A 15924-nucleotide genomic window follows, 5' to 3' on the forward strand; every position below is an offset into this window, starting at 1 on the left:
AGGGGAAACCCCCCCCCCTCCAATAATAATAATAATAAATAAATAATAATTCACTCAGCAAATTGGTTGAGATACATTATAACAAACAATTATGATAGAGACTAGAAGAAATTCTTTGTCAACTCACGTAATTCTGAGACTGAAAACCCAATATAAAAATATATGAATTTTAACTTGAAAAAAGTCAGGCTGTGTGAATAATTTTTAAATCCAAATGTGTTTAAAATTTCAATAAATCTGATAGTGTTCCAAATTCTAATGACTTTACTTTTGCCAAACTAACTCTGATAGTTGCCGTCTTTACATGGCTAAAAAACATGACATAAATCTGTTATAAGGTAGATGAGAATATATAAACATTTGGTAGCTTGCATATTTACAAATATATGAGAGACTACTGATGACAGCCTAATGGCTGAAANCTACATTTCAAATTAAATCTGTGGAATCTAATTAAATTATTCTGTTCTCTATATACTGAGGTGACATAATACACTATTTTAGAGAAAACAGATATTCATTTTCACAATGGACTTACAGGCAAACAATACAAAATCTGAAGACAATCTGTAGTAGGAAAAGTTGAACGTTTGCACATCACAAAATTAAACACACTGAACCATATGGAAAGTTAAAACTCAGACAACCAAAGCTTCAATACAACACATGAAACACACCTGAGCAGGAGAAAACGATGCAGGCGCATCAGCCATGGATATCTCGACATGAGGCGTGAGGAAGTGCATTGGTGGAGTAGCATTGTCCACAGACCTTGCTCCCATTGAGTCACCACTGTCGCTGTATGTTGCTGCAACATTAAGATTGCAGCTCACCTCCAATGGTGAGCAATGGCTGCCTTGCAGTAACGATGATGCACTGGGTGCACTTGGTCCAGGGTTGTCCAAGTCAATTCCATGTCTGAATTGATAAGTAGTAAGTAATGTTAAGGGATGGTAAGAACTATGAAGTACTGTAACTCATTATACAGTCATTCAAGTGACACTGCAAAGAAATTATGCTCTACATATAAATTCTGTTACATTCTATTTGCAAAATTAAATTACATCTTCCCCCTTGCAGGGACCTGGTACAAAAATGTGAAGAACCATTTTTTATTTTATTCAGGATCATACAGAGCATGAAGAAGTATCAACATTGTTCCACCCAAAAGTAGGAATAAAACAGTTTATTTAGTCATATGATTTTCTAAGCATAAATATTAAGATAATATTAAAATGGAAGAAGATTCATACAAACAGCTGTACAACGTTTAATCAAAAGATGATATGTTGCTCAACATACAGATATTGTGATAAAATAAACAAAATAAAACGTTCAAGTTAAAGACTCATAACTCAAAGTTGAAGCAACACATGATAGTCTGAGTTGTCTCGAGTGTGCCAGTAAAAGGGTTAATTTGTGTTCTCTGAAGTGAGCCATCTTCTCTGAGGTACAACAATCAACAGTATTCATGTGTTCACACATCACGGATATAATACAGGATCAATGATATATTTTCTGAACGATTCTTACCTGTTGAAGAAATGCACTCGCAAACTCTTCATAGATCCAGCCCGATAGCTGCACAGTGGACAGGATTTTATCATGTCATTTTGTCCTACATGTTCATTCTGGAAATGAGCCCGCATGGCAATCTGACGCTGAAATCCACGGTTGCAGATGGGACAATGATACGGCAGAGTTTTTGTGTGTGTTGTGAAGTGTTCTGCTAGATGATCCTTGCGAAAGAATCTTTTCTGGCAGACTCTGCACTCATAAGGCTTAACACCTGTGTGACGCATTTTATGGCGCCGCATATTGGCGCCATTTGAGAATTTCATGTTACACACGTCACATTCAAATATTTTACGGTCATGACCTCGATGCACCTCTCCTGGTGCAGATGGTTCTCCCTCCCCGCCAGTGCATCGCGAAAGATGCGTAAGCAAGGCAGCACGAGACAAGGTCTCATAATTGTCGCATCGTTCACATCGATGGACTGGTATAGCACCATCACTGGAATCATAGTTTGTATTCAGAGCACCATCTGGACCCCCTGATGCTAAGGGACTGCCTTGTCCACCAGACTGATCAGCTTCATTGTCCTGATCACCATTCTCCTCATTACTGTGACCACCTTCATTCTGAGTGCCAGAGTCTGCCTCATTTTCATTTTCTGGTGTCCCGTCTGTTGAGCTTCTGTCTGGCTCTGCCATTCTCTGCCTCCTCACACTGCCCACTGCCTGTCAATTAAATTCAGACTGAGTATACATGTGAGTTTAATGGAACATTTGAGATGTGATAAGGAAATTTTATTTTAAGACACAAAAACATGACTAAAAAAGGCTATTACACACTGTATTCACTCATGTACTATCTTCTCTTTTCTACCGGTAAAGGATAATATACATGATATTCCATATGTACCATAAAAGTGTATCATAACTTGAGAATTAACACATGTTTATGAAAGCCAAAAAGAACAGAAACAGCATTTCTGTTTTTATCAAATTAAAAAAAGAATGTTTATTAGTGACATACATTTTGGACAATTCATGCTGTTGATGTTCCCATCATTCAAAATTCATATTTTAAAGTAAATCAAGGTGTTTTTGTGTGCAAAATATGTGAATATATAAAGTCAAAATTACAATCAAGACAAAGAAATGAAATCAGCTGCAGTTCCTCAAATATAGTTTGGAAAATCATGTACAGAAACAAAAATGAGCTAGGAACAATGCCGTCTCTTGGGATGTGGTGCCGTGTAGATCTTGTGTGCAGGCCGCCTGCTCACACTGGTTCCTTACTCACAGATTATTCTATCCTGAAGATGGAGGCGATACGTTCCTCCAAAACATTGGTTCACACAAGATCTACACAGCGCCACGTCCCAGAAGACAGCATTCTTCATGGTCACCGCCATGTACACCTCAAATCTTACAAAATGTGAGTTAATTCAGATCATGGAAAAATGTTAAAAAAAAAATATCTGGTGACAGTAATAAGTATATAGCAGGCAGAAACATTTCCCTCACTCTACTTCCAAAATATCAGGACATAGCTCACTATATAATTTGTCTGACGTAGCTAGAACCACAGCAGACTACTGGGTCTGCATACCCATGCACAGCTTACATAACCGGGGACGGAAATCTCTTGCTCTGTGACTTCAATAGTGTAAACATCAAATATCTACATGGTGTTAAAAAATATCAGTTCCTTTTAACTCATTTTGATTATGGCTAGTGTGGAGGGTAGTCAAAGTGTAGGGAAAGAAGGAACAATAAAGTATTACATGGCCAGAACAGACAAACTATCTCAAGCATGTACTTTTATATTACAAATTGCGTAAGTTTAACTGAATAGCAGGAGAATGTAATGACAAACTCACTTCCCATACATACTCCCATTATCATAATCTTTACCTCTCTGAAGCCGGTAGTGAAGTTCCAACTAGATCAAACAAGTTATAAAAACTGATAGTATTATATTCAGTACATTCCTACCAGACTGCACAGTGTCACAGCCTAGAAAAGAGTACTCCACATAGTCACTGCTGTGAGTATCTCATATCTAAAATAGATATATGTAAATTATTAATTTCTTAACATTTTTATTCCTATCAATATTTGGGTCACAGATTTAAATCTTCTTCAGTTTAGCTAGCATCATGGTCTCTCATGCCAGAACTTCGGTATCCATCAATATACCCCATCTATAAGGTGCGCATTCCACTCCATGAGTTGTGCCTGTTTCTATATGAGTAGGTGAGTCAGTGTGAATTTCAAAGGCAATTGGTTGGCCTGGATTGTTGATTCAAAGTATCAGAAAAATATTGTGGCATGTAGACCTGTTGCTAGGCAATGACCATGCAATAAGCCACTAGACAGCAGCCACTACTACATAACAGCTCCGCAAACAAGCATGCTTCCTTGGCAATGACTGTACTGCAACATAAGAACAGTGTTTTGTATGTGGTCCACGCTGAGAAGTTATAAGCAGGACAAGTCAGAGAGTTGGCTGGTGGGTCAGTTAGTTAGTCAGTCAGTCAGTCAGTCAGTCAGTCGGTCAGTGAAAGAGAGCAGTGGTTCTAAACTTCTGTCTGACCGTGGCCAGGTAAATTCTTTTTTATAAGGTGAGGGCCCTGTATAATTGATGCCAGGCCCCGGCAATTAAGAAACACTGAATTACAGAACTGCTGTGGTTTAGTTGTGAGCTGTTGCCGTAAGAAGCTGGTAGCTGAGGCCGCGGACCATTCGGGAACCCAGAGGAATGGGAACATCTGCCACTAGAAGCTACTACAAAGCAACAGCAGTGAAGACAGACTGAGAATACCTAGTGTGTCCTATAGTGATTTGCGAAGTGTAGTAATGAGATGTATAAGATTACCAATCCAAACCCCATCTATAGTCACTAATACATGTGACAATACCTATGGCTCAGGAAGATGAAGAACTCACTGCCCATATTTGTGTGTGTGCACGTGTGTGTAACAGGGAACAGGCTGTTCATTATTTTGTGCAGTGATTCCTTAATTAATCATGCACAGTAATCTCTAAGTTAACCAATATTCATGCATCTGGAATTTTCATGCAACCAGCAAAAAAATTTAAAGAAAATTTATGATCTTTATAGGATTACTTCAAATAAAAACTTGAAATGTGCATATGTTCACCCATCACACAGCCGCCACTGCCTGTCATACTCCCTCACACAGGTTTCATTAGTCATAATGATCCATGATTACAGTACAGGCTAGTTAAATTTCTGATCATGTTACAATATATCCAAAATTAATCACCTAAGAAGACTCCTACACAAGAACTAAAGCAAAAACAAATTGTTCTGACTTTGAAATGAAAAATGGATATAAGTGAGAGAGCAGAGAAGAGTGAAAAACTGATGAAAATTGAGTTTCTGTAAGATTCTTCTCACACAACAGGCAGATTCATGTAACTGTAACATCCCATTTCCCATGCATATCATACAATGAGAAGTTTACTCTGTGTAATTTTTTCCAATACAATTTTCACACATCAAACAGAATTCCTGGCATCATAAAAGTAGTAATCTGAATTACAATATGATTTTCAGATTTTCACTAATATCATTCATTATGAACAATATATGATCAGTACTTTTTTGGGCTTATTTTGGACTTCATCCATCGTTTGGTATGTAAAAGACAGAAGACCACAACGTTTTGGAGACTGCATCTGTCTCCAATCTCAGGTGGGTGGGGAAGGATAAACCTACTCAGTTGGGCCCATTAGAAAGAGCTAGTCTCAATCACTGGACCATATGATCAGTTACTATTTTTATAAAAAGAAAAACTGTCAACTCAAAACTCATTTGATTCTATGTAACAAACTGGTTACATAATTCCTTGTCATAAGGGATTTAAAATAAAGAAATGTTTTATTAACACTGCAAAATTGTGTTCCATTACAATTACTCATTCCCCACTTAAATTGTGGAATATGTCAGGTAAATCTAAAGGAAGAGAACAATACGATACAGCAGCATCAAAACACAAGCAATAAATCAAGGGCAGCCAAATGCAGTCAATATTGGAGCTGCATATGACAAGTTTCAGAAGTTTGGGAACTGTAAACAGACATGTATTGGATGGCAAAGGTGTTTAGGTCCAAGCTTACTATGCAGCACATTCTTATTTTAAAAAATCTGTCCAAAGGGGACTGACAAAATTTTCTACTCAAATCAAAATCACAGTTTGAGTCTAATCTTGTGAGCCAAAGTCTGGTCATATCTGTAGTATAATTATCCTATGACGAATAACACATGCCACTTGACACCAATTTTACTAAAAACAGAAGACAAATTTGCTTGTTTTTTTTTTGCCTCATCTTCACAGTAGTTTATAACACACCTTTCATGATTAAGATTATACATTCTGAACACATACACTTTTAAAATTGTACACAAAATTTTAAACTACCTAAAGTGGACGTGCATTGTGATTACAAATGGTAGAAACTGTAATTGCTACATCACATGTAGTAAAATGCTTGTGTTTCTCAGGTACGAAAACCATCAAAAACAAACAAAAAACACTGCATGTATTTCTTAATACAACACACAGACTTTTCTATGGCATAAAATATTTAAGAGTCCTGTCACCTTAGTATTTAATTACTAACAACAATCAAACCATTTATAATAAGATTAGAACTACCAACCCAAGAACTAGGTTCACAGTTCTGAAAACGTAGTTCACCTCATTATTAACTTGTGGAACTAGCACATACAGCAAGCATATTTGTTTTAATTGTCATATCTGAAATGTGCATACTGCACATTTTTTTAATTAACAAAAAAAAGAGAAGAAAATGGAATTGTAGTAGTTATTGTTATATTTTTAAAATTCTTAGTGATGTTGTAAGGCAAGTACAGTTTTATTTTTAGTCTAATACATTCTAGGATTATAGAGCTTTTAACAATGATGTATTTAGTGAGTTGACTTGTTCAAGTGTTGCAGTTGTAACAGTATGAATGCAAATAAATATGAATATGAATATGAATATGCATGTAACTTACATATTACAAACACTACATTAGGAACTACTGGTGCACCCAAAAAATTGTCCTCTCTCCTCAACACTGTCAGATTACATTCGCCCTACTGAATCGCATAACATCTTTGTGATAGAATTTTATTTTTTACGTTGCTGCAGCTGACATATATTTGTACCAATTCTCTTTACTGTTACTACAAACTGATATCTACATACTTCCAAAATACATTAGATATTTCGGCATAGCAATGCTTATGTCGGGCTAACAAAAAAAAAGTAATAAATGTACAAATTAAGCGGCTTAATGTAAAATGTTCCGACATCTCAGAACCTCGTTTACATAAACTCCTAACCTCTACGTTAATATAAAGTATTATACTTATAGTCGAGCCAGGAACCCCAAAATATATGAACCTCGGCCCACGTTTTCTACGAAATTGTATACGCTACGCTCTGTTTCTAATTAGGCCTCACAGAGACCTGGATTCCATTTCCAGGTTACAGGCAGGTGAAAGACAGCTATAGGATAAGCCTGAAACGGGACTTTGAACTCGAATTCCCAATACATTATTATATAATACGACAAATAACTATGTATTAGAATACTGCATATTAATACTTACATATCCCCACGTACAAACAAAGTTTCAGTTCATTCATTTACGAACATTTTTCAAACAAAACTATGTTAAAATTCATGACCGCATTAATTTCAGTGACCTACCGGAAGTAGGAAGTGTTACAGGTTGTAAATTTCCGTTCTGTTTCTTACTACGGCCTATACGATACCTAAGTACAAGAGTATCAAATCTGCCATGATATATTTTAAATGTATATACAACAAACATAAATATGTCCTATACATGTTGCATCTAATGTGTCTAAAATATGCGAGAGAAAGTTTAGAAATTTTACTTCAGCTTTAGGTGAACACAGATTTTATGCTCAGTCGTTACGTATTCTTCCACACCGAACAGTTGGTGAACCTGCAACGTGTTTGTAAACAACATAGTAATGTCAGCTGTCCTTCGGTACTTGGACGGTACCAACGAACGAAATTGCATAATTTAATAATGCCATTAAATGTTTCACGGGAGGAAGTCTTCACGTCATATGAACACGAAGTCCAGAAACTTCGTCGTCTAGGAAAAGAATTGAGACTCACAGATATTGACATAGATGAAATCATTCATCATTCTTTCCACTTGTTACAGGGTCACCACATGAAGACTGAAAATGTGAAGTCTTCCAGTGATAAAATTCCAACAAAGTCAGTGCGTTCCATTTATTCTTTTCAGCTTATCGTAAAAATAATAGTTATTGTGTTTCTGACTTTAATAGTTGCTTGTTTTTTTATTACTTATCATAAGCCTACATATAACCTGGTTGTCAGGAATGTTCAAGAATTAATATACCCTATCATGAAATGCTTAAGAAGAATAACGCTGCCAGTTGTTAGAGCTTTACCATCGGTTACAGGTAAGTTTATTGCTTAAACTTATACGATATCACAGTAAGCTAGAAATTATGGAAGAAGAGTTGCCAAAAACAGAGAAATGGCAACTTGCAAAACTTGGGTGAATTTTTACCATGAGAAAGAACAAATTTTGACATAGATACTGCCTTCAGCTGTGCTACTAGTTCTATAAAGAAGCAGTAATATTATAGACTGCTGCAGGAACTATTCCTTGATTTGCTAGCTTCCTGTAACATATGAGGATTAAACACATTACTAATTGTTTACTAGTAAATTTGAAACATTAATATATAACAGAGTAGTGAATTTCTTAAATAAATATAAACATAACAGGATATCGTGTAGAGAATTTTTTGGTGAATTTAAAATTTTAACCTTAACTTCATTGTATATCTTTGAGACGTTGTGTTTTTTAAGGAAAAATAGGATATATAACATCTCGTATTCAGATGTGCATGGTTATAACACAGTACATAAGCAGAATTTGTATGTCCAACCATGTAACACCTCACGTTGTAAAAGGAGTGTGATTAACATGGGAATAAGATTGTATAATAACTTGCCCTCTCAAATAAGAAGTATTCAAGAGTTCAAGGTTTTTAAGTGTCAATTAAAGGATTACTTGTTGTGCAAAGCTTTTTATTCCCTTCAAGAATATTTTTACAAGAATTAGCTTAATAATAGAACAAAGATACTTAGGTAATTTATTTTAGCTATTGCATGTAATTTATAGTTTAGCTTTTGTTGCCTTATTATACTCATCCACTGTTTTATCATATTTAAAGGACTTATTATGTTATTTTTCTATGGTTTTTTATATTATTAGTCATTTGATGTGATGTTTAATCTCATATATTTTTTTAAAAACTGACTTGTCCAATTGTACATAATGTAACAGTTATGGATGTTAAATAAATCAATCAATCAATCAATCATGTAGAAATCACTTAACAGGATTTGCCATGTCAGCTTCTGCTAAACACTTGATTAGACAGGCTTGTATTTTGCTGTGTTAATAGTCCTGAATGAAAGAATGGCACAACATATGACTGGAACTACCACCAATGTGTCTCCCATGTATTCAGCACTAACTGACAAAGTGAAAAACCTAAGTGTCAGATGAAAAGCCTGTTCTGTAGTCCAGTATTGCTAGTTAACGGTGTAACAAACACATTATTTAGTTATTTATGTAGCAATAGGTGGACTGGGTTGATTAGAACATCATGTTAGAATTAGTAGCTGTGAATGAATGTCAAATTGACAGACAGTTATATTTGTATCTGTCACACTGAATTTCATTGATATTTGCCAGCACAAACTACTACTATCCATAGAGAATGATTTAAAAGCCCTGCAACCCTTAGTATTTATATTTATCCTTATCTATTGCTTTTAGACATTGTAGGAAACGTGATTATTTGCAATACACTGTGAATACTTTGGTTGCTTTCTTTCATATTTGTAGTGTGGTATGATGAAATGTGTCTCATTGAGAACCCTTATTTCCGAGCCACTGATTTGAACTGCTGGGCATGTGAAGGTGTCCGAAGTGTGCTTGATCTTTCAGAGATGCACAATCCAAGAGATTTTCAACCACACACAGGTTTTCCTTACATTGTTAAGGTAACGTTTCACTTCTGTCTCTGATGTTGGCTGTGTGTCTTGCTGTGTGTTGTCTTGCAGACAATACAGTGGTAATTTTGAAGTGATTTAATTGACTTGTTTTATCGTATATTTCTCTATTCAGGGTGCTACAGCAGAAGTCAGTTATGGTACACTGGAACAAATGTATGAAAGCAATAGGCATTTAATTGATAGAGATGCATATAGAATCTCGAGTACTGTTCCTGAGTGGAAGTCAGTAGCAGACCTGATGCAGTATAGTTTAGGAAAGAACCCAACTACAAACCAAGATGCTCATATTGAATGGTAAAGGGACTTTGAGTTGATTCTTCATGTAATTTGTTTTGGGGGTTTGCACTGGTTATATACAGCTGTCAACACAGATTAACACTCAGAATTACTGGGTTTTTGACCTTGTCCCTCATCTGGTATTCTGAAAGCTAGAGAACTACTACTACTACTACACAACATTTCGGAAACTTGATCTGTATCTGTCCTCAGGTGAGGGGGGAAACACCTAGTCAGTTGGGTCTCTTACAAAGAGCTAACCTTCATCACTGGATAATTCTGAGTGTTATACACCATAATCAAATTAAATTTGAAACTACAAACCTATACTCATCCAGAACTTTATTCTAAAAACATGTTTATTGGATATTTTCATGCTGTTTTAACCTCAAGACCCGAGCATATTATGCACTGCGAGTGTGCAGACTTTGCTAGTACACATCAGCTATTGACCAATATGCATACTGGCCAAAAAAAAAACACTGCTGATATCTAAAAGTAAGTTGTCCTTGTGCTTAACTAATTAAGCACTATGCCACAAAGGTGTATGGGGGGTGAATGTATAGATCCACGTTTTCTTGACATCAGCACTAGTTGGAGGCAAGTGGTCAGCTTCACGCCCCAGTCACTTTACCCGAGGTACCCATTGTATAGGAGGTTGGTTGGACCTCAGAGCCAGTCTGGATGACTTGGAGAAAAATAAGTTCTTAACACTACTGGAACTTGAACTCTGACCCCTTGGTTGTCCAGCCTATAGCTAGTCAGTATACTGAGTATGCTATCCCAGCTCCATGCTGCTGATACCTAACATAACGTAAAAGGCGGCAACACTTTCTGCATGCCGTGTGTAATGGTTATATCATTAAGGCTCAATGTTCTTGAAATAGACACTGACATTTCCTCCACACCAGATGTACTACCTTGATTGCAGAAGCCTTGTTTGTGAAAATAGGGTATGCTATGTGACACAGGTTAGCATCACAGAAGCCACCATCCATATCCAAATTCTGATACTTGGTAGAACATAATCTTAACATACAGGTGACAAGGATATTTTTCTTCTCTAATGGCAGTGTTAAATAATTGCTAAGTCAGACTACTGTTATTAGAGTAATTGGATCACGAGTGTTGCACTGGTTTCAGCATACAGCCCCCACAACAAAACAAGTGCACCAAAAATGAAAAGCTTGGAAAATACTGTAAGGATGAAGAATGGATTAGTGGACAGTGGCAACGTAGATTACGTCAGGAAAAATAAACTGTGGATTGAGTTAAGTTGGCACATTTTTGTTATGACGGTGCCAAAGCTTCAGATTCTGTTAAAAGCCCATGAAGCGTGTTAAACAGTGAACTCTCACCATGTATGATGAGAATTTTTGAGTTTCAGGAATGATGCTCAAAAATTCTCATCTGACATTACTTATCCCACAGACATTTGATTTTTCTTTGTCTTTAAAAATACCTACATTAGATTAAAATATTTCAAGGATTTAAAAATTGTTACAAAACTTCTCCAAAGATTTAATACATCTGTTGGCCCACAAATAAACTTTTTGAATTTCATACCCATCACAGTAGTTTATATTACCTGGTGAAATCATCGAAGCTTGTCGTTCGGTTAACTTATGCACTTGATGTAGAATTGTTAAACTCATAAACACAGTAGAAAAAAAAAATCAGATATTATTCTCTGGGGTTCTATAAGTACTTTTAATGGGGATAAACTGATGAGTTCTATGGATGAGGCATGGTTTGTTTGATCGATATTTTTGTTTGACTGTAGGAGAGTGAATAGATTGGAGCCAGCGAGATTACTGCGACAGCTATTTCCTCGTCCTTCGTTCATCCCCAATACTGTTAATATGGAGAGGTTCATATTGATAGATGAACCAAAAGCACCACAGTACAAATTGGTATGTTCAAAAATAGGGGATGCTGTATTAGAATATTTTAATTTAGGTATTCCAGCATCATCCAACTTACATAGTTGTATTTGATTTGTTTCATTCTGGTCTGTCACACTATCAGTATTACAAGTGATAAAACAATTCCGTCCAATGTGACTGTTGAAGCTTTTACTACTTCACTTCTTAGCACCCTAACATGTTTCGGTCCCTAGAGACCATCATCGGAGGGGACATCAATACTTTTAGAAACTACTATTACATTGGGTGTTTTGATTTAAAAAAAAAACATAAAAACTTTAATGCATCAAGGACAGCTGCTGTAGTTGTAGGAAATTTGGGTTTTATATAAAGTGTATATTACAAATATTGTATATTTATGTATTTTAAAAATCAAAACACCAAATGTAATAATAGTTTCTAAAAGTATTGATGTTCCCTCTGATGATGGTCTGTAAGGACTGAAACATGTTAGGGTGCTAAGAAGTGAAGTAGTAAAAGCTTCAACAGTCACACTGGACAGAATTGTTTTATCATTTGTTACATAGTTGTGTTTGCAAGTATGTTCATGTAATTATGAAAGAAATTCAATTAAATTCATTCATGTCAATAATGTTAATGCAAAACTTGTGTAAGTCAGAATCAAATAATCTGGGGTATACCTGTACATGGTCCATCTTATTAAGATTTTACACCCATGCATTATGTTGTAATGGTTAGCAAGCCTGCTTCATGTTTGGAAGATACTGAGTTTGAATCTCAATTAGGAGCTGAAATGCCCTCACCAAGGTGGTGTTTCATGGTTTTCCTCAGTCCCCACAGGAAAATTCTGGGACTGTATCATAAAGTAACCCTTAACTGATTCATTCCAACTAATCTGTAATGAGAATATTCCGTTCAGTGCTATAAATTAATGCAGTTGAGGAAGCACTGTTAAACCAAAAACCGAGATTTTGTATTAAATGAAATACAGGTTCACTGTGAAAATATTTTAACATTTACATGACTATATTTTCATAACTGGTGTACAGTAACATACACACATTGAAAAGTATTAATACAGTAGGCCTGTGCAATGAAGGATTCCATTTTTTTTCATCATATTTGACCTGTTTGGTATGTGCATGTTTATATGTATGTTGCCAAAGTTGTCAGTTGTCAATTTTTCAAGTGAACAGTTATTTACTGAACTAGGTTACCCATTTTTGTGTCATTTTTAATGAAATCTTGTATTCAGGGAAGAAAGTCAATCCTCTGTATGTTAATGTCACATATAATTTTCAATGTTAAAGATTTTTTACCAACTCAAGTTCCTGTTTAGAAGTATTGCATATGTGTGGCATAGCATGCAGTCCACTTGTCTGTGCCCTAGTATCAACGGGGTTCTCTCTGAGTGGAATCAGTTCCCTTTACACCTTCTAGCACACTAAATAGTAAAAATTATTAACAAATTTTGCACTTCAATCAGATACAATTAAAACTTATTTAAACATAATTGTCGTCTATGAAGCCTTTTCCAGAAGGCTACAGGGTGTTCATAATGCAAGGAAGTGGGCAGCGTCTATTGATACTGGAGCCTGTAGAGGGTTGCAACATCAACTGTACCAGAGTGTCTGTCCTTTTGAAGCCATCTGATTTTTGTAAGTTCTTAGTTCTTTTAGAAACCTGTAATGTTTTGATTAGACGTGCAGATATTCTGCCTCACAAACATCAAATCTGTTACTTAACTGTCAGGTCTCCTAGCTTTATTATTAATTTACACCTTTAATTTTCAGTGTACTACAACAGTTGGTTCTATCGACCCAAGAGCACTCCCGTTGCAAACAGTACTACTATTAGTGTGAGTTACATTGGCTCCCTTTAAAGTAATGGCTGTGTTAAAACATGTAGCTTCCTTCCATAACGGAATTATATCTTTTTAAATGAATTTTGGTAATGTTTAGCTGTGTAAAATATTTAGTGCATATTGACGGTTGTGCAGCATTGAGGTAGAAAAGTTTTATCACCTTTACTTTGCTTATACCTACAGAGGGTACTGTTCAGCTGAAATCTCATATTAGCTTCCAGAATAAAAAGTAGAGTTGTAAGATTTGAGGCTTTCACGGCGGTGACTATGAAGAAAGCAGTCTTCTGGGATTTGGCACCGTGTATATGTGGTGTTAACCGACGTTTCGAAGGAACGTATCGCCTCCATCTTCAGGGTAGAAGAAAAAATAAGGAATCTGCAAGCGAAGAGACCGTGAGAACCGGTAAAAGCAGACTGTGTCTGTGTCACACAGTCTGCTTTTACCGGTTCTCACGGTCTCTTCGCTTGCAGATTCCTTATTTTTTCTTCTACCCTGAAGATGGAGGCGATACGTTCCTTCGAAACGTCGGTTAACACCACATATACACGGTGCCAAATCCCAGAAGACTGCTTTCTTCAAAAGTAGAATTCTTAGGTTTATTCATTTTGTTTGGTCTGATCAACAGACCTGTATGTTTGTTGAAGCTTTTAATTGGCTTGATATAATGAAAGCGCCATTCAGTGTCATGTTTTTTTTAATTTATTTGTTAGGTTCCTCATTAGGAATACTGATCCTTAGAGGAGGGTATGTAACAGAGGAATAAATAAAGTATAGATTCACTTCTTTATCAGGGCACTGACAAAAATTAGTTCTCTGTAAATGAAATTTCTAATTTACTATGATTAACCTGACATTAATTTACATAATTTAACATATCAATAATATTATTATATGGAATGAATTTAAATTCTTCCTGTAATAACCAGTGATTATATTCCAATGTTCTGCCATTTGCAATGACCTGTACAATAATGCAAATGGAATCTCTGAAGAATTTCCATTAGCCAGAATGTTGTTGCTGGACAATTCATTCTGGGCCTCATCATGGATGGAAAGTAGATTTTATACTATAGATACAAAAGCCATCAAAGCAAATATGGTTTACACCTTTAAATCGAAATAGGTCTATTTTGCCGATTTTAAATATATGTGTATAATTTTATTTCACTTTCATATTTTACAAGGATATTCATAATTTTCTTGGTGCAAGTACTTTTTGTACAGTTTGGTCCATCTTTATTGTCATTTTTGTGTAATGTTCTTCCAGCAACCATGATCAGGGCTCAGCAAATATGCTGGCAGGTAGAACATTATTTTATTCTGTATATGTTTAAAATACAAATTTTGTATTTTCTGTTCATAATTCTGGAAAGCGAAACTTCTGTGGGACTGGTGAATAATCTAACTTATGTTTACCCCTGTCTGTGACAACTAAACAGGATTTTCACGTGATGGCCTACTTTCATTTGAAAAATAAGTATTTTACCAAAGTCAGAGATTTGTACAATATTTTCCAATAAGGTTTTAGGATTTCATTATGTTATTTTGTATAGTTTGTAATTTTGTATGAACTTCAGTTTAGCTGTCTGCTATAAGGTAAACTGTAAGAGGTGTTTAGTACATTTCAATTATGTGCAAGTAAAATGTGAAATTTTCAGTGTGAAGAATAAAAGTGCACTGTTCTTGAAGTGCTGGTGAATGGCCTATATACTATTCATAGTCACTGTTTTACATATCTCAAAGGTAGAGGCAAATAGGCAGAGTATCAAATAAAAAAAGACTTGGGTGTACAGTATGATGAACTGAATAAATTTTTCCTTTAATTGTATGTTTAGATATTAATTTAAACTGTGATGAGCTGAGTAAATTGCTTAAAATGATTGTAATTATATTTTTTATGAATAAACAGTCTTCTTAATTAATTTTGTCTGTTTTTTATTGATCCATCCTGTAGAACTGTCTAGTTCCATGGCCATGGGAGAAATTAGCAAATGGAAGGTCAAGTTTAATTTCAGTCTGGTGTATCTTCCACAAACAGTCCTGAATTAAGGTCTGCAAACTGATGTCATTTATTCACAATGTGCATTTAGTTTAGATATTTCCATTTAATTGGGGGCACACGGTAGCATAGTTGGTTGAGGGGCTATGCTACAAGCCGGAAGGTCAAGTTTAATTTCAGTCTGGTGTATCTTCCACAAACAGTCCTGAATTAAGGTCTGCAAACTGATGTCATTTATTCACAATGTGCA

At 35.6% G+C, this 15924-nt stretch overlaps 2 protein-coding genes across 2 annotated transcripts in view; one reads left to right on the plus strand and one right to left on the minus strand.

The window, feature by feature from the left end:
* The window catches only part of LOC111869765 (zinc finger protein ztf-16), a 13752-nt gene extending 6486 nt beyond the window's left edge, over positions 1-7266 (minus strand). Inside the window, exons 1-3 of the mRNA XM_023861522.2 lie at positions 7160-7266; positions 1534-2243; positions 678-918 (exon numbers count right to left, since the gene is read on the minus strand). Coding sequence (XP_023717290.1) covers positions 678-918; positions 1534-2216 — 924 coding nt within the window. The 5' untranslated portion in view covers positions 2217-2243; positions 7160-7266. The remainder of the gene's footprint in view (positions 1-677; positions 919-1533; positions 2244-7159) is intronic.
* A 260-nt stretch (positions 7267-7526) lies between these two features.
* Positions 7527-13980, plus strand: LOC111869784. The gene is made up of 6 exons (XM_023861543.2): positions 7527-8015; positions 9479-9636; positions 9761-9942; positions 11708-11837; positions 13339-13468; positions 13604-13980. The coding sequence occupies exons 1-6, from the start codon at positions 7610-7612 to the stop codon at positions 13690-13692; spliced, it is 1095 nt and encodes a 364-aa protein (XP_023717311.1). The 5' UTR covers positions 7527-7609; the 3' UTR covers positions 13693-13980.
* Positions 13981-15924: the final 1944 nt, after the last annotated feature.

Source organism: Cryptotermes secundus, unplaced genomic scaffold, assembly GCF_002891405.2.
Source record: "Cryptotermes secundus unplaced genomic scaffold, Csec_1.0 scaffold93, whole genome shotgun sequence".
In the NCBI taxonomy this organism is placed as follows: Eukaryota; Metazoa; Arthropoda; class Insecta; order Blattodea; family Kalotermitidae; genus Cryptotermes; species Cryptotermes secundus.